Source organism: Phyllostomus hastatus, unplaced genomic scaffold, assembly GCF_019186645.2.
Source record: "Phyllostomus hastatus isolate PE091 unplaced genomic scaffold, TTU_PhHast_1.1 phas_scaffold_345, whole genome shotgun sequence".
NCBI lineage: Eukaryota > Metazoa > Chordata > Mammalia > Chiroptera > Phyllostomidae > Phyllostomus > Phyllostomus hastatus.
The window spans coordinates 15,846,352-15,864,646 of record NW_025334024.1 but is presented as its reverse complement, the minus strand read 5'-3'; the positions used below and the strand labels follow the sequence as shown (position 1 = coordinate 15,864,646).

Genomic DNA, 18,295 nt, shown 5'->3' with positions numbered 1-18,295 from the left:
AGGCAAACAGGGTGCTAAGTGCTGGCCAGTGACAGTATTGCAGTCCCAGAGTTCTTCCTGTGCTGTCTCCTGCCTCAGTACTGTTACCTGTATGGTATATTAAAGAAGATGGCAGTGCAGAATGGTCACCTCATTAAAAGTAACAATCAAGGAATATTTGCCAGTAGGGTATGGATTTAATATGAGTTCTGAATACCCTGAACTGGCAATCAAAGCTTTCAAGTACAATTTATTATACAAACAAGTGTTCCTTATGTTTGTTTTCTCAAAAAACGAGTTAAATGTATCTGATCAAGGTTTCTCCCTTTCTACTGCTAAACCCCAGACAAAAGATTTCACTTCAGACAACTAATATCCATGTCATTTGTCACACTTAATTAAAATAATTGTGTTAGAATTTTAGTTTTTTTAGTGGAAATGTTATCCTTATTTTAAAATATGGCTACAAAATATAAAACAGTTCATTTATTTCTGTGTCATTCCACCAATCATTCCTGTCTACATAATTTAGGGTTGTGTGTATGTGTGTAACAGGCAGATTATTAGCATCTTTCTTTTACACCCTTACAAATGTTTATTGAGCACCAACCACATTACAGGCACTGTTATATGTGGTGAAGCTAGATCAATAAACAAAGCCCTCTCCATGAGGAGCTGGACTTCTAATAGTGGGAGATGGACCAAGGAGCAAATTTTCTTTTCCAAAAATTGCCACCGCGGTGTTTTCAATCTCTGCCTGCTTTTCTAAAACCTTGATACCACTCCCAACAAAATGTGCAATCAAATTCTCCTTCCTTTTAATGTGGGCAGGACTTTGTGACTGCCTCACCCATGGACCGCAGCAGAAGTGGTGCTGCATGACCTCTGACACTAGGTCATAGGAAATGCTAGGACTCTACCAGGGGTGTCCAAGCTTTTGGCATCTCTGGGTCACACATTAAACACACCAATGTGGGGGTGCTCTGCCTGCAGGGCCCCTCTGGCCACCACAGATGAGAATAAGTCTACCAAGACATGATCTGCTTGGGGAGGAAAGGTGGCTGATCTCTCAAAGAAGGGCCAAGAGCATTTTCCTCAATGGGCTTTTATTGGGTTTGTTTTGCCCAGGAATACAGGTAAAGCTCAGGAATCATTATCAGGCAGTAAGGATCAAACAATAGATAACATACAAAGAACTGTGAGGGCCTATTTTGAGTCAGGGTCAGATAGCTAAAGAGCCATAAAACTTTGAGGAACAAACTCACTTCTTGCTTGGACCCTTATCATTTAATTGAGAGCATTCTAAACAATCAGTTTTCACAGGATTTTACATATTCTTTCTTAGAGAATCTGCCCTTTCCAGCACAGGGCTACACCCACCACCGGCATTGTTTCAGGCTTAAATCAGGCAGGGGAAGTAAGGCAGCCAAGAGATTAGGAGACTTCTAGCAGGCAGAATGAAGACTCAGGCTACATCAAAGCCGGGGGCGAGGGCCCATTACCCGCTTTTGCTGTAGCCCCCCCAAATCCTTCCCTGGGGCCTCCCTGTGATTGTGCCTGTCTCAGGTCATTCCCCCCTTGGGGAAACTTACCTGTCATGTGCTAACCAATCAAGCATTGGGGGCCAGGCAGGGTGAAGAAAAAGCAGCAGAAGTGGCACTCCTGCCAGGGAGATAAGCTTTGTCTCCTTAGTGTTTTATGGGCTGAAGGTCACTCACTCAGCCTTAGCCCTGAGGTTACAGCTCCTGAAACTAGGCAGGGTGGTTCCCAACACAAACACTAATGAAAACTGATGAGTGAAAAAACGGTTTTAAGTAAATTTATGATTTTGTGTTGGGCGGCGTTCATAGCCACTCTGAGCTGCATGCTGCCCGTGGGCCGAGTGTTGAACGGCCCTGCAGATCCCTCTCAGGACACTTAACCTTGGAACCCAGCAACCATGCTGTGAAGCCCAAGTTCTAGGAAGAGTCTGCACTTGGGTGTTATGGCTGACAGCTGCTGCTAAGTCTCAGTCTACAGCCGTTTGTCAACCACCAGACATATGGGTGAATGGTTTTTCAGACAAATACAGCCCTCTGCCCTGCCACCACCCCGCTTTTCAAGGCTGCCATACAAGCTGACCTTGACCCAGAGAATCTGTATGCAAAGTAGTGGTGGTTTCAACCACTAAGTTTGGGGGTCATATTTATGCAGCCATAACTGGAGAGGCAACAAATACGTCAAATGGTGATAGGAAGGAAGTGGGGAGAAGGGGAGGAGAGATGGAGCTTGGGCAGGAGAGGTAGCCAGATCACGATTGCCGGGACTGGCAAACTACAGCTCCTGGAGCACTGGGTGGCTGTCACCACGGCCTTTCATTCACACAAGTCTGGCTTACATTTGTGCTGCAGTGGTGGAGTTGGGTAGTTGCAACAGACTTTTTTCTTTACAAACCTGTAACAAATTTTTTAAAATTTCATTTTTAAAGACTTTATTTTTAGAGATATGGAAAGGGAAGGATAGAGGGAAACACCAATGTACGAGATAAATCAACTGGTTGCCTCTTTCATGCCCCCAACTGGGGACCTGGCCTGCAACCCAGGCACTTGCCAACTGGGAACTGAGCCATGGACCTTTTTTGGTTTGCAGGCTGGCACTCAATCCACTGAGTTACACCAGCCAGGGCAAACTTTTATTTTTTAAACCTGAAGTGTTTTATTTCTTAATTTGAAGTAAACTGTGAAATGTTATGACTTGGCAAGGCTGAGTCTTGGGCATGTGGGTGTCATGTTACTCCTTACTTTTCTGTGTTTGATGTAAGAGTATGGCAGGGAGAGATGGCAGGAGCAGAACTCTCACCAGACTCTAGCCACCACTCACCTCTCCTCCAGCACCCAGGGCGGCTCTAGCTGTCACCCCGTTAGGTGGCACCCATGGATGAATTTCACAAAGATGGTGGGTGAGGGAGACACAAAGTGTTCGGCCCATTTTTCTGTCATCTCAATGGGTACGTCTGCTGCATAAAAGCACAGATGGACCAAGTTGAAAACTTGGCCTGGATGCCCAAGCTGTGTGACTTTGGGCAAGTCACTCAACCTCTTGTAGCTCAGAACAGCTGGTGATAATAGTCCCAGCGGCTCATAACCATGTTCTGTGGATTAAATGGGCTAATGCAGATGAAGTACTTAACACAGACCCTGCGATGTTTAAGTGCTTAAATTGTTAGCTTTTTACAACTGTGTACTAGGCAGCTGGTAAGAACAATAAGGTAGATCTCGGAGCTGACATGGAGTGCCATCCAGTGGGGAAAACTAGTTTACTGCTTTACTGGGAGAAAAAAGGAATGTAACACACACACACATTATTTTTGTGAAACAAAAGGATAAATCAGAAACAAATGACAGATTTATAGATGTTAAGGAGAAATAGGAGGGGAGGGAATGGGATCTAGCTCTCAGCATACATCATTGACTTTCTAGTTACAGTTTTGACTTTTGGAACTGTTTTCATATTTTAAAAAATAGGACAAGAAAAAATTTAAATTGAATTTGAACCAAAATAAAAATTTATATAAGATTACCATACAGGAAAAAAACAACAACCCTAATTTAAGGAACTGAGGATAGACTTGGCGTGCACACTAACTGTACGAAGAACTGAGAGATACGAGGACTCAGCAGGCACACTTACCAAATAATCAAAGTTGGCATCACTTACAGCGCTGCACTGAGGACCTAACTACCACCCACATAGCATCCCTGCCCACTGCGATAACCTCAGTGCAATTGAGGAAACAATCTGTCACACCCAAGTGGAGGGATGTTTTAAAAACCCGGCTTCTACTATTTAAGAATGTCAATTTCAAAAACTGACAGAAGGCTGAGGCACTTTAGAATGGGGAAATTGCTACAAGGAACAGTATTGGGATAATTCAGTAAAATGTGAATTGTTATATAACAATATGGAATCAAAATTCCAGAATTTGGTCATTGTACTGTGGTTACATAAAAGAACATCCTTTCCCTAGGAGATACTTTGTGTACTTGGCTGCACACAAAGATAAAAAGCAAGTAAGGAGAAATGTTGACAATGAGTGAATCTTGGTGAGAAGGCCTATGGGAGTTTACAATGCTGAACTTTCCAGCATGACCGAGATGTTTTCAAATTAGAGAGAGAGAAAATATGTCAGTGCTTAGTTTTATTATAACAAATAGTATTATTTCCTTACAAAAAAGCAATCTAAATGCTTGATCTTCGTGTATACTTTAAGTGTTAGCCCTCAAATTACCAAAGAAGAAAAATTCTGGCCTATTTAATGAAAGTGCCCAGAAGCTTGCAACCACATTTATTAAAAAAATATTACCACTTGGAAGTTCCCCTCATTCAATGTTGAAGATTTACTCCAGTGCACTGTTTGTTGTTTTCATCAGCTTCCCCTGAACATGGCAGGAACCCTGGCTCTCTGGGTGCTCACAGGCCGAGGCACAGCCAAATCCCACCACAGACCGCCCCCTACTCTCCACGGGAGTTGTGAAGCAGCATGCAGAAGCTGGGCCTGTTCTTTCCATCCAGATGGTTCTGGAACTGGCACAGTTGGGGGAGTGCAACACCAGAACTTCTCAGCAGCTGCAGCAGCTGTCCAGTTTGCCTGCGGACCTAGCGCTTCACCTTTTCTTCACAAACTTCTTTCTGGAAGCATTGGGATTTAACCGTCTTCTTCCAGCCCCCAAAGTGTTGTCTCGGACCTGCAGGATGGCTGACCGGCTGGAGATGTCGTTTTCTGCAAAGGGAGATAGCCCAGCTACATAGTCAGGGGCAAACACATCAGTTTTCTGCCGGGCCTTGCGGGAGAGTCGCAGCTGAGGAAAGCGCTGGTCCTCAGTCAGGTGAGGGTTCACAGCATATTTGCCCCCTTTGGGGTTGGGAAGTGAATACTGCAAGCAAGACAAAGACAGGCCATTAGAAGGACAGTGATCCGATTCATACAAGCCAGATCCCACGTCAAGCTTATCTGACAGCTCAGGGTGCAGGCAATGACATCAATGGGATCTCTCATTAACTGCCTACTATGCACCAAGCACATGACATGCATCTTCTCACTTGATCCTCACCTCTACTCACAGACGAAAAACCCAACAGAGCATTATGATTACATACCCTCAGCTAAAGATAGGAAAAATTATGTAAGTAAAAACTCTAGTAAGAAGCCCTGGCTGATATAGCTCAAGAATTTGAGTGCAGGCTGTGAACCAAAGGGTTGCTGGTTTGATACCCAGTCAGGGCACATGCCTGGGTTGTGGGCCAGGTCCCCAGTGGGAGCCACGTGAGAGGAAACCACGCACTGATGTTTCTCTCTCTCTTTCTCTCTCCCTCCCTTCTCTGTCAAAATAAATAAAATCAAATCTTAACCCCCACAAAAAAAACTCCAGTAAGGAAGTACCATTTTTACAATGGTACATATTAGCAATTCTGAAGCGATGACATATATTCTAGTGTAAAACAAATAAAATAGGGAAAATGGTGTTAATAAGGGTGTCATGAGTATGAGGGGGGTCTAGAATGAACTCTATGGTGTTGAGTTGAAACTGAAGTTATAAACTCATTGTATAACACATGTGTGTATTTATATACACAACATTTACCATTTCTGTCCACTGTGGGCTGAGATTCAGTGACACCCTAGACAATGAGCACACCCAGTGCCCAGATCTTTGCTTCTAAAACCCATCCCCCATATGGATGACCCAGAGCTGCTCAGAGAAATGGCTGACTCCAGGGCAGAGGCAGTGTAACAAGAGCTGGAACACCTCCCCGTGCCAGAAATAAAGTGTTTAAATAACTGGGACACAACAAAAGGGCACAGAAGCCACTTGACAGGCCTCCATGAACCGTCTGAGCATCTAAATAAGTAATGACAATAATGGATCACAGCCTACAGACTAAACAAAAATCCACAAGACCACACTCATACAAACATATTAATAGGGAAAATTCCTCTTTATAACAGAATGCCAAGTAATGAACACAGAAAGAATAATGGAATCAGGAAATCACCACTGGGCAACCAACCATCACTGTAAAAACTGAACCAAGTAACTTTAGCCATGAGTTAAAGCCTGATGAAAAACAGTATTCACACAGTATTAGAGTATCTTTTCCTAACTACCTATCACAAATAATAACTTTATAGGAAATCTGTGGCAAGGTTTGAATATGGTCCACTGATTAGATAGTAGTATTACAGCAATGCTAACTTTTTGTTTTATTTATTTTTTTAAAGGAACAGGAGGAGTCCACTGAATGGTTCCTCAAGTTTTATTTTTAGAGATTTTATTTTATTTATTTATAGAGGGGAAGAGAAAGAAACATTGATGTGCAAGAGATACATCTGGACATTGGTCTGTTGCCTTTCAAACACCCGCAACTGGGGACCCGGCCCACACCCCAGGCATGTGCCCTGACTGGGAAATGAACCAGTAACCTTTAGGTCCGCAGGCTGGCACTCAACCCACTGAGCCACATCAGCCACGGCAACTTCTTGGTTTTGATCACCAAGAAAACTGGACAACTGATTATCATCTACCTCCTGACAAGATGCACTGAGGATACTTCACTTCTAGTGTTTTTGCCAAAAATTGCACAGCCCGAGTCTAACCATGAGGAAAAATACTAGACAAACCCAAAGTAAGGGACATTTTACAAAATAACTTGTCTGTACTCTTCAAAAATGTCAAGGTCATGACAGATCAAAGGCTTAAGAATCCACTTCAACTGAAAAGTGACTAAAGAGACATGACAAGGAAATGTAATGTGTGATCCTAGATGGGGTCCTGGACCAAAAAAACAAAACAAACAAACAAACAAAAACCAACCTTTTTTGCTACAGGGGAAATTTATGGTCAAGTTTAAATACAGTCCATCGATTAGATTGCAGCAATGTTTTAATTCTCGATTTTGATGACTATACTACGGTTATGTAAGACAATATCCTTGTCTCAGGAAGTACTAATGCAGCTAGGGGCAAAGGATCATCGCGTGCAATTTACTCTCAGACAGCTGAGGACCCCCACACAGCAGCTCCCCCTTATCCCGAGGGGAGAAGTTCCAAGACCCCTTGTAGAGGCCTGAAACTGCAGATTATACCAAACGCTATTTCTGCCGTTTTTCCTGTACGTACATATCTACGATAAAGTTTAAAAGATATTAACAATATAATAGAACTACTGTAACAGTATACTGTAATAAAACTTATGTGACTGTGTTTTTCTCTCAGAGTATCTTACTGCACTGTGCTTACCGGCGAGGGGCAGGGCGTGGGCACGCTAGGTGGCATGAGGATACTGCAAAGGTGACTTGGAACACAAGCACTGCGATGCTGCGACGGCTGATCTGATGACCGAGCCGGTTAAGTGACTAATGGCAGGGAGCGTACATAGTGAGATTTCAACATGCTGCTCAGAATCGTGCACAACTTATGGACTGTTTACTTCTGGAATTTCCATTTAATATTTCCAGACTGTAGTGGACTGTGGGTAACGAATCTGCAGTACGCAAAACCACAAATGAGGGGGACTACTGTATGGCATGATAAAGCATACGTGGTAGAAGATTAACATAGAGAAGTCTAAGTGAGGGGTAGATGGGAATTATTTGCACTATTTTTGCAACTTTTTTACAAATCTAAAATCATTTCAAAATAGAAAAATTTTAGGAATTCTCGCACATCAGTGGCAGTCGCCACACCCGGAGAACTCAGTGCCCGGCTGGTTACACTCAGTCATTCTGTCTCCACCTTTTTCTCCAGATTCCTCAAAACAAACGCACGGCTGCTGCATATCCAGTCAGGTCTCTCTCTGGTGCTGAGCAATTAAAACCCCTCCATCTGTCCAGTCCATGAAGCTTCTGGAAATTCTGCCCATTCTCAAACACCTGTAGAAACCCCACCGCCAGACTGTACGTGACCTCCCTCTCTCTGACCCCACGCGCATTTGGCCGTCACCATTTATGGAATTCCTGGGTATTCTCATTACACTGCAGACTCCTCTAAAGCCTCCAGTGGGGGCTCTGTCGTGCACTTCCCCCATCTGTCTCCGCACCTAGATTACAGGCTGTCAGGAACTGTCTTGTAGAAACCACGAGAATTTTTTTCTGACCTCCATTCTTTTCGATGCTGGTGCTAAGAGGTGTCACTTTCCCAGGCTCAGCCCCTGTGTCAGAGGGCGGGAGACCTGTCACTCACCCGGAGGCCCCGTGGATTCAGCACCTTAGGGTTGCGGGAAAAGTGCATGTGCAGAGTTCCATCGTCGCTGACGGTCACAGACACTTTCTTCAGGGTCTTGTTTCCGCAATGGGAACAGAACACTCGGCTCATGTCAGATGTTGTCCTGGAGACATAAAAGGAGACGCTCTGTACTGGAGCCACAGGCAGCGGACCCTATCCCCAGGGCACAAGGTGAGTCTAGGACTCCAGGAGGAAAGGACAGCAAATGGGAAAGCCTACACTGCACTAGACACATCAGAGACCAAGGCCACCCAGCCTCATGCTGACGATATGAGCAAACTGCCGCTGCATTTCTCAGAAGGCAAAGACACCACAAGCAAGGATGCTACTATGAGGATGGAGCACACTGCTGCATTAATGTGACCCCTTACTGAATTCTGTCAGGCATTAGTCTACAAGTTTCACACGAAAACAATCCTATGGGGTTGCCACTATCTTCAATGTACAGGGGGGAAACTGAGGCAAGGCAAGGTAGCTTACTGAAGGTGACATAGCTTATAAGGGGAGTTACAAACCCGCAGTGTCTGGCTCCAGAATAAGTGCTCGTAACGTCACCACAGTTTCTCAAGGGGCACATTATTATAACTCTAAATGCTGTGTCCCCAAACGTGAGCCCAGGCATCACGCCAAGAGGCAGTTCTGGAGGTGCCAAGAATCTATTAACGAATTATACAGGAAGCACAAAAGCTGCTTTCGTCGAATGTGTGTGGGCGGTGAGAGCAGGCACCAGCGCCTTGCCTTTTTCTTGCCCACTAACACCCCATGGTGGACCTCCCACCTGTGCACCAGAGCAAATCCTGGGCATCGTTCCACCCATACACATTTCAGTACTTATCAAAAGAGGGGGCTCTTTGCTCCAGAACCCACATCCTGAACCCTGTGCCACAAAGATAAGGACCAAAAGGGCCTCCCTCGATTTCTTAGGTGGGATGAGGGATACACATGAATGAGGTAACAAGGCAAGGCTCTCCTTCAGGAAGTGTGGGAAGGGACAGGAAGAGAGGAGTGCTGAGTAGAAGGCACTGGCTCTGATGATCAGCGACTTACCTGAAACAGCCGTGGCAGCGCAAGATGTAGCTCCGGGCCTCCCGGATGAGCATGCCGTTCACTGCCAGCACGTGCAGCCCCATCTGGAGCAGAACATTCTGCCACCAACAAGTTAATGCAGAACTGAACTCAGAGCACAATTCGATTTTCTTTTAACCTCTGTATAATTACAGTTAAAGAACTTCATAAACCCTGGTTGGGCTCCCAAAGGGCTTCTGTTAAGGGAAGGTAAGCTTAGGGTAACTCTCAAGACATGCAAACTAGGACAAGGATGCACGTTTATCTCGGTGCTGGGGTCTGTGCTCATCATCCACTGCGGCCCCTCGTTACCAATCTCTCTTAACAGAGACATTTATTTTGTCAGAGCAAATACACTCATTTCTGGGCTGGAAACCCTTTCTATTTTCTTTAAGTACTTAATAGAGAAAAGAATGTTTACACACTGAAGGAAACGCATCAACAGATTATTAATAGTAAACATTAAAAACTTAATATCCTAGACATATTCTGTCACCATGATTCTCTAGCCTCCAAGCAGATGAAAAATCACCAAGGAGCACAGGCAACACATAATAGCTCCGCAGCCCCCCAACCTCTGAGGGACCACTGCCTGTGACAGGTGTGACACTAAGCCCAGGGCTAATTGGTCCCCATTCCACCCACCTGCATGGCAAAGTCTGTAGTCACACAGCCGACCCGCACGTCCTTCGGGACGGTGCACTGCTCAAAATCCCGCTGGATCTGCTTGATGTTGCTGGGCGTTATCCACCCCTCATCGTCATCACTGTCTTCATCTTTCCTTTCTTCAAATCCATTCTCTTCCTTCTCATCCTCACTTGCAACATCCTCACCTTCGTCAATCTGAAACACACATAACAGAATTCACCAACTCCCGGCCCACAGGGAACAGCAGGGGGAGCTAGTGTGTTGTCACCAGCAGGAGATAGTAAAGCAGGGCCTTACCAGCAGCTCCTGCAGGTCACACTCAATATTAGGCAAAGGGTTTCTCCAGAACATGAAGGAACTGAATTCAAGGTCCTCAGGCTCCCTGTCTGGGTGTCCGTGTTTTACTGTTTCTCGTGGGGGTTTAGGCTGAGATTAAAAGAATAATAATTTTAATACCTGAACACTAGTGGGTTACAGATGAAGTGATACAGGATATACAAGTCAGATCAGACAGGGCTGGCCAAATTATGATATTAGTCTACATAAATCTGGTTCACTGTAAACAATTTGTGGAGGTCTGACCTGTAACAGAAAGGGCACAACAAAACGATTTCTCTAAAGAAATACCTTTGAGGGCAGATGGAAGCCGGAAATGTTTAGAGGAGTTTCCGGGTGCTGAATCGATGAGCTCACTTTAACCTGTAAAAAGAAAAGTGACAGCTCTAAGTAAAGAAATACACTTTGAAAATTCAACATGGGAAATTTAAACAAAACAGGTGCTCCCTCTTGGGGAGCACGCCCACGCCTCTCCCTTCCCCCTCCACTTCCCCCAGGCACCTTACCTCTGCATTTCTCTTTCCTAAGCTCCAAGGGCCCTTCTTTCGCCTCTGTAACTTGTTTCCTGGACCTACGCAGCCCAACTAGCTCACTCCTACTACCCCTGTAACTTTCTAAATAAACTTTCTCTTATAGCTTGGGGGGAAAAAAAAAGAAAAAAAAAAAGTATTTTCCCTCGGTTAAGATACTCAATGTTTTAAAAAACTGGAAAATATATACAGTCACGTGCCACTGAAAGACAGGGGTACATTCTGGAAGATGGGTCATCAGGCAGTTTCCTCGCCGCGCTAAATCCAGGAGCGCACTTACACGGCCCGGGGCGGCCTAGCCTGCTGCGCACCCAGGCTATACAGCATGTGCTGTTGTGCATGTGGTTCATCATGGACTGAAATGATGTTATATAAAGAATTATTTGGCGATTCCACTACCCCATAATCACTTTGGGACATCTCTTTTTTTTTGTCATTATATATAAAGCTGTATGAACACCACCATCAATAAAGCTTGGAAGTATCTTTGGTTGCATCCTTAGGATTAAGTGCCTAAGAGTGGAATTGCTGGGTGAAAAACCAGGTTGTTTTAAAGCTTCTGATAAAAAAATACCTAACTCCTGCCCAAAAGGCTGTGGGAAAAGGCAATTTGTAAGAATGAGGAATAGATGGTACCAGCCAGAGTCAGTTTATGTACAACATCCCTGCCCCCCACCCCCAAGCATTCCACTGACACGCAGAAGTCTGCATCTGAGGCATCGTTTTTAGATCTTGTGGACTGAAGGACTCTAAACCTAGTTGAAAACAAGTTGTAGGCAGTTTCAATGAGTTATAGGAATGTGAGTCCACCATGGTTTTGGTGACTAAAGACAGAGGACATTAAGCAATTCTTTGTCAACACTATTTGAAATTAATTATTATAAGGTTAATTATTTGGCTTCCAAAATCCTCTGGCCTGGAAACAGCCCATGGGGCCCAGGCACAAATCTACCATTATTCTCTTCAACCTAGCTAAGGTGGGCAAGTCCCCAACGGCCTAACAGGAACCCAGAATTCTGAAGGTATCAAGGGTCTTAAAAAACAAACAAACAAACAAACAAACAAACAAACAGCTAGCACTTAGTGTTCTTGCTTTGAAAAGAACTGTTTCTACTACAAAAAAAGTGACAAATAGTTGATTTCATTTTTCAAATTTAACCAATCTTCCCAAGAACCTACAGATCAAAAGGCTGGCACACATTTGCTAATTGCACTGTATGACACCTATTTGGATTATGACCCAAGCAAATAAACTTTTAAAATTTTATAAAATTGGGAAACATGAATACTAACTGGTTATTTGACAATAGTAAGGAATTATTTTTTTAAAAGATTTTATTTATTTTTAGAGAAAAGGAAAGGGAGGGTGAAAGGGAGAGAAACATCAGCGTGTAGTTGCCTCTTAAGTGCCCGCAGTGGGGACCTGGTCCACAAACCAGGCATGTGCCCGGACTGGGAACAGAACCAGCGACCTTTTGGTTCACAGGCCGACACTCAATCCAGGGCAATATTAGGGAATTAGTAGTAGTAGTAGTAGTATTGTATACCTATAATAATGATTTTGTGGTAACTTTTTAAAAGACACATGCTGAGAAATATCTATCAGTGAAATACGATGTCTAAGTTCAAAAGGGCTGGTGGGTGGGTAGAGATGGAAACAGAAAGAACACGAGTTGATATAACTGTGAAAGCAGCATGATGGGGACCCTGAGTCCATTATACAATTCCCTCTACCTCTGTGTATCTGATACTCGCCATAACGAAGTTAAAACAAGATGAGCAATCCTTTCAATTTACCTTTTCTGGTTCTTGTTTTAAGTGTGACACCCCAACAAACTCTGCTTCCAACTGGTAGCTAAGTGCCAGGACTTGGATATCTGTGGCGGAGAGGCTGGGATAGTCCCCAGTCTTCTTTGAAAACTCAGTCACTGTAAACAAAAGGTTCTCAACTTCAGTTAGAGGCAAAAAGTCATATGACCTTAGATAACCATAATGAAAGATCGAAAAGAACTTAGGATCAATATGCCAAGAAAAACCTCTTTTAACACTATCTATTGCCTCATCTTTTTCCAATCATAGCTGACATTTGTATTTCCTACCCCAGAGATTCATGACAATTAGGTTTACAGTGATATCATTATTGAGTACAGATGAAGGAAATGAGAACAAAGTTAAAGTCATTCAAAGTTAGCATAATACTTGCAGATAGTAAGTTCTTTATCTATGGTAAGTTTGGGTATTATGTCAGAATAAGTCTCTTCCTTCCAAGTTCTGAAATTATTTTACTTTAACAATCCAGATTAACAGAATGGATGATCAGATTCCAAAATGCGATGGAAAGTTAATCCAACCTGTAACTATTGTAGTGTATGATAAAACAAAAAATATTGGTTGCTTTGTAACAAATATTGAAGTTTCTATGTATGAAACAAACATCCCCCATGTTTATCACATAGTAAATACCAGCTGTTACTACCATTATTTTCCTGAGACATCATTGATAAACACGTGCAGTAAAACTTTCTGACACATTAACAGAAAGATGTGTTGGAGCCGCATGGAACAGTAACTACACTGCTCACCTTTCCTAAAAAGCAGATATTAACAGAGAAATTCCATTGGGCACTTAAAATCTCTTCATTTCATCCCTCAACCAAGTCCCATTAAATAAATACTAGTACTTCCTTGGAAAGATTTAGTGACTTGTCAAAGATTTCCCTGTAAGTTGATGGAGAAACCTACAGAAGTCACAAACTAATAATGTAGCCAACATCTCCACTATCAGCCTCCAAATCCTAAAGATACTTCCAATCACTAGGACCTTTCCTGCGCATCATCACCTTGATTCCCAACAGAACAATACTAAGTCAAGTTTAGTTTTTATTTCAGGACTAATGTAAAGCCAAAAGCCATCCCCTTTCCACCCCGATTTTTTTATTTGAAGCCAGCCTCCACAACCAAAACAATTATGCAACACAATTATCATTTTGATCTTCTTAAAAGAATGGGCCAGAGTAAGAATCTGGGCTCTTCTATTTTTAACCCAAACAAACTTTCTGGATGCTTGCAAAGCGCTAGACACTATGCTGAGTGACAGTCATCATTTAGTTCTCCCAGCAACTTCTGAGGTAGGTGCTATTATTACTCCTGCTTTACAGATGAGGCAATAGGTGCCTAGAGAATCTGGGTGATATACCCAACGGTATAAAGCTAGTGACTGGCAAGGCTGACTCCTGACTCAGGAATCTTCTTTTCCATCACAATCTCCTTAGAACGTGTAGTTTCCAAACCAACTGTTGATAAAGTAGCCAGACCCCAACTCGCACCCGGAGCCAGTCGCATCTGTGCCCTGGGACCCAGCTTTGCACTCACCCAGCCGCACGTATTCAGGGCAGGGCTCCTTGAAACGCAGCTCGTAGGGCAGGACGGCAAGTCGCCTGCGCGTGGCCTTGTCCCGAATCTCGCTTACTACATCCCGGATGGTATAGATGTTCTTCCCAATGTCCTACAAGACACCGGCCCAGGTCATCACACCCACCAATCTCCCGCGCTCCTGCAGGGGCTGCTAGCCCAGACCCTACTCCTCCCACCCTAAAGCCTTGTACCTGCAGAGCCGCGTCCCGCAGGAAAGCCCCAGCGTCAGCCACAACGTGTTCCACCGGCGCCATCTTAGCCAAATAATCTAGAGTGCGCCTGCGCCAGCCCCTACGTACGGCTGGGGCCTCTGGGAGAGTGTTAAAGCTGCTGCAATTTAGTATCGCCTCCTGGCGGCAGACTCCGCATCTCCCGGCTCAGGCTATCAGGGCGCATGTGCCCTACGCTAGCAGCCCACCCAGGGGCTGTGGGCGGGGTCAAACTTGAGGGCGGGGCAGCGCAGGGATAGCTGAGGTCACACACCTCAGTGTCCCAGGCCTTGATGCGTTTTTGTACTCTTAAATATAAAATCTGTGTATATTCTCACTGTTAAAGTCAGTCAATACAGATAACCTAATTTAATGATCACAAGCCTATAAGGTACTGTTTTACAGTCAAGGGATAGCTGCTCAAGATAACTAAGTACAGCTAGTAAGCTGTACTTAGTTTACACCCAGACACCAAGACAAACCAACCTGGGGCCACTTTCTTAACCATTATCCTAGTGCAGTGATTTTCAAACTTTTTCATTTCATGGCACAAACTACTAAAATTCTGTGGCACACCAAAAAAATATACATATTTTGCAGATCTGACAAAAGAAAAGGTATAATTTTGATTTGTTCACAACAGACAGCTATTGTTTTGGCTGTTGTCATTTTTTAATTTGACAATCTAAGGGAAAAGAAGTTAGTGCCCCAGACTAAATAGTCAGGTATGTCATGTTTTAAAAGTTCTCACAGCACACCTGTTGAAAATCGCTGTGCTCTAGTGACCAATGCTTACATGTCCCCACTTCATTGTGAATATTTTGAGGCCAAGGGTCTAGTCTTATGTACTTTAATATCCTCACCTCACTTCCCTAAGCAAGGCACATTCAGTTATCGCTGAATTGGACTGAAAGGGGTATGAGATGTTGCTCAATTCCCTATCAAACCTGAGATTCATCCTTTTGAGATCTGACCTAATACAAAATCATGCTGGTGACTTTTGGTGAAATATTACTTGAGTTTTCAGTCACCAGTGTTCAGTGTTGTGTTATTATAAACCTTCTTTGTCAGTCTTAACCCTTGATTATAATTTATGCATTCTACTTAACAAAAGTCCTTCAGTTGCCCTTCAGCAATAGCCTAAATCCTTTTTCCTTCCCTACCCCTCTATCTCAACTGGTCTTATCACTTAGCCTCTTCAGCCTCCAGAGCCACTCACTGGTTCCTGCCCTACCTGCCCTGCCTGAAATAGCCCGATCAAAGGCTGTTTTTCTTTTTAAATTAAATGGGGTGGGAGGGAGAGAGAAACAACATTGATTTGTTGTTCCACTTATTTATGTATTCATTAGTTGATCCTTGCATGTGCCCTGACCAGAGATGGAACCTACAATCTTGGTATATTGGGACAAAGCTCTGACCAACTGAGCTACCCAGCCAGGGCCTGAAGGCTGTTTCTAATTTTTGAGTTCATCATATCCAATTTTTTGTTTTTTTATTTTTTGCTTTCTCTCTTCCTCTGCACAATTTGACATGGCTGCTCATCTCCTTTTTCTGGACTGTCTCTCTTTCCCTGACTTTGGTGGTATTTCAGAGTCCTGATCCCCTACCTCCCTAATGGCTTCTCACCCTCCCTAACTGGGCTCTTTCTGCCTTGCAAACAGGACAACCTCCATGTAACGGTCTTGGTCCCTTTGTTTCTCTAAGTTCTTTCCTTCAGCAATATTTTCTATCCTCAAGGCTTCATCTATCCCATTATAGGAATGTCTCCCAAATCTTTAGGTCTAATCTTTTTTTTTTCCCCCCTGCTAGGTTTCTGGGAACATCTTTCAAAAAACTTTTTGGCATTTTCACTTAGGAGGAAGGTTACGACTGAAGTAATGATCTCTCCCACCCCAGCTTGAACTTTCATTTGTTAGAGTTTCAATTTTTACTCATTGGCATTTTACTGATGCCAACAAAGGCATTCAAGATAAGAATCTCTGAGTTATCTTCATTTCCACCCTCACTTTCAACCCGTATCTCTCTTGCTAAACCTTATTGATGTTACTTCTGAAATGTTTGTGGTGCCTGGGTCCCTTCTACATTCATCCCTGTTACTCTAATGAAGTTCTTATCTCATGCCTGAAAAATGTAGTCCATTCAATACTAGTATTCCTATCTCTAATTTCTCCTCCTTCAGTTGATTGCTCCTGTTGCTCAAAAAGGAAGGACAGAACTTGACTCTATAATAAAAAAAATTTATTGAAATTGTCAGTGATCATTCTGTGAACCCTAAGATGGAGAAGATCTCAGTGGTTTTCACACTTAAGTGTGCCTCAGAATCACCTGGAGAGCTTGCAAACACAAATTGATGGATCTTAGTTTTTGATTCAGTAGGTCTGGGCAGGGCCTGAGATTTTGCATTTCTAATAAGAAGTTCCAGGTGATGCTGATGCTGCTGATCTGGAGGACACACTTGAGAACCACTGATTAGGGAAACAGTGAAAGAATGATCAGGCTTTGAACCATTCTGGTAAACACTAAGAATACTTATTAATATGTAGGCATACCTTGGAGATACTGTTGGTCAGCTTCAGAGCACTGGACTAGAGAGAGGGACATAATAAAGTATTGTAATCTTTTTGCTCTTGGGGAGGTCTTGCCTTCAATTTGTAGAAAATGCAACACTCTGTAGTGCAATAAAGCAAAGTGCCATAAAATGAGGTATGCCTGTAAAAGGATTCTTGACACTGTAGCTTTTATAATTTACATGGTGTTTTCATCTGTTTCTGCTTCCCTATAAGTCTCTATGCCCCCTAAAGCCCTAGAAGGACTTTCATTTATTTAACAAATATGTATGGACAGCTAATTTATTACATCACCCCACAGCTATGAACAGCTATGAACAAAGTGATATTTTGTGTAGCAACTAGGGGCACCTTTACAGTTTATGACTTGGGAGCCAGGTCTCAAAGGATGAGTAGGGCAAAGGCACCAAGGTATGCAAGTCCAAGGAGATGTTCAGGGAACTGGGGCTGGTGCCTGTGGTCACAGGGACCTGAGGACTGGGGCTCTCCGAGATGGGGTGAGCCGTAACACACCACTTTTTGAAGCTCCTGGTTTTTTAAAAAGTGAAGCAATCTCAAACACTATTAGGAAAATTGTGGTCAGTTTAAACAGTTTACATTAATAATATTTTCAAATTCATTGGAAGACAATGTATAATTCATTGGAGATAATGTCGCCTTTTAGATGTAAGGCCCTTTACAAAGGAGAAGGCACTGCTTCGGTGCTGGTGAAGATCTGAGTTCATTTCCAGGATTGGAAAGTGTAGAGGCTATGAGATTCTATGCTTAATAGTGGATTAGGGGAGAGAAAAACTTGATGCAGAAGAAACACTATGTGAAATCAGTAAGCATCTCTACCATTCCCCTGGATTTCTTGTTGCTGCCTCTGCCCTTGTTTATTCCTTGGTCTGAAAATTGTGCCTGCCAATCACTGCTTAGTCTCTAAAAGTGGCTCAATTTCTCCTTTGTAAACTGGTCCCTGATTATCCAAATGAGATTTTCCCCTAAGGACAGATCTGAACACTTCTTTCTCACTATACTTTGGACATTTCAGCTCTGGCTGCTGTGGCTTAGTGGATTGAGTGCTAGACTCTGAACCAAAAGGTACTAGTTTGATTCCAAGTCAGGGCACATGCCTGTACTGTGTGAGTCAGGTCCCCAGTGCAGGGTACATGAGAGGCAACCACACATTGATGTTTCTTTCCCTCTATAAAATTAATAAATAAAATCTTAAAAAAAAGACATTTCAGTTCTGTCACTCAATGAGCAGTTACTATATTATTTCTGCTTTGCATTGTAGTTAATTGT

The 18,295-nt window shown here is 43.3% G+C and overlaps 2 protein-coding genes across 2 annotated transcripts in view; one reads left to right on the top strand and one right to left on the bottom strand.

Moving 5' to 3' along the window:
• Positions 1-18,295, top strand: part of WWP2 (WW domain containing E3 ubiquitin protein ligase 2) — a 168,838-nt gene that overhangs the window by 8,783 nt on the left and 141,760 nt on the right. The gene's annotated exons all lie outside the window — the stretch shown is intronic.
• NOB1 (NIN1 (RPN12) binding protein 1 homolog) lies at positions 4,140-14,554 on the bottom strand. The gene is made up of 9 exons (XM_045818628.1): positions 14,424-14,554; positions 14,191-14,323; positions 12,616-12,746; positions 10,580-10,651; positions 10,250-10,378; positions 9,950-10,147; positions 9,287-9,384; positions 8,198-8,342; positions 4,140-4,892 (listed from the first exon to the last, which is right to left on the bottom strand). Exons 1-9 carry the CDS (start codon positions 14,484-14,486, stop codon positions 4,623-4,625), a joined length of 1,239 nt encoding a protein of 412 aa, XP_045674584.1. The 5' UTR covers positions 14,487-14,554; the 3' UTR covers positions 4,140-4,622.

Bases quoted from the DNA above. Each gene is read 5' to 3' on its own strand.
- NOB1 (XM_045818628.1), bottom strand. From the start codon at position 14,486: ATGGCGCCGGTGGAACACGTTGTGGCTGACGCTGGGGCTTTCCTGCGG. The intron at 9,385-9,949 runs GTGGGTGGAATG...TGTTGGTGGCAG, and splicing joins CTACAGACTTTGCCATGCAG to AATGTTCTGCTCCAGATGGG. The intron at 4,893-8,197 runs GTGAGTGACAGG...TCTTGCTTGCAG, and splicing joins TGAATCCACGGGGCCTCCGG to TATTCACTTCCCAACCCCAA.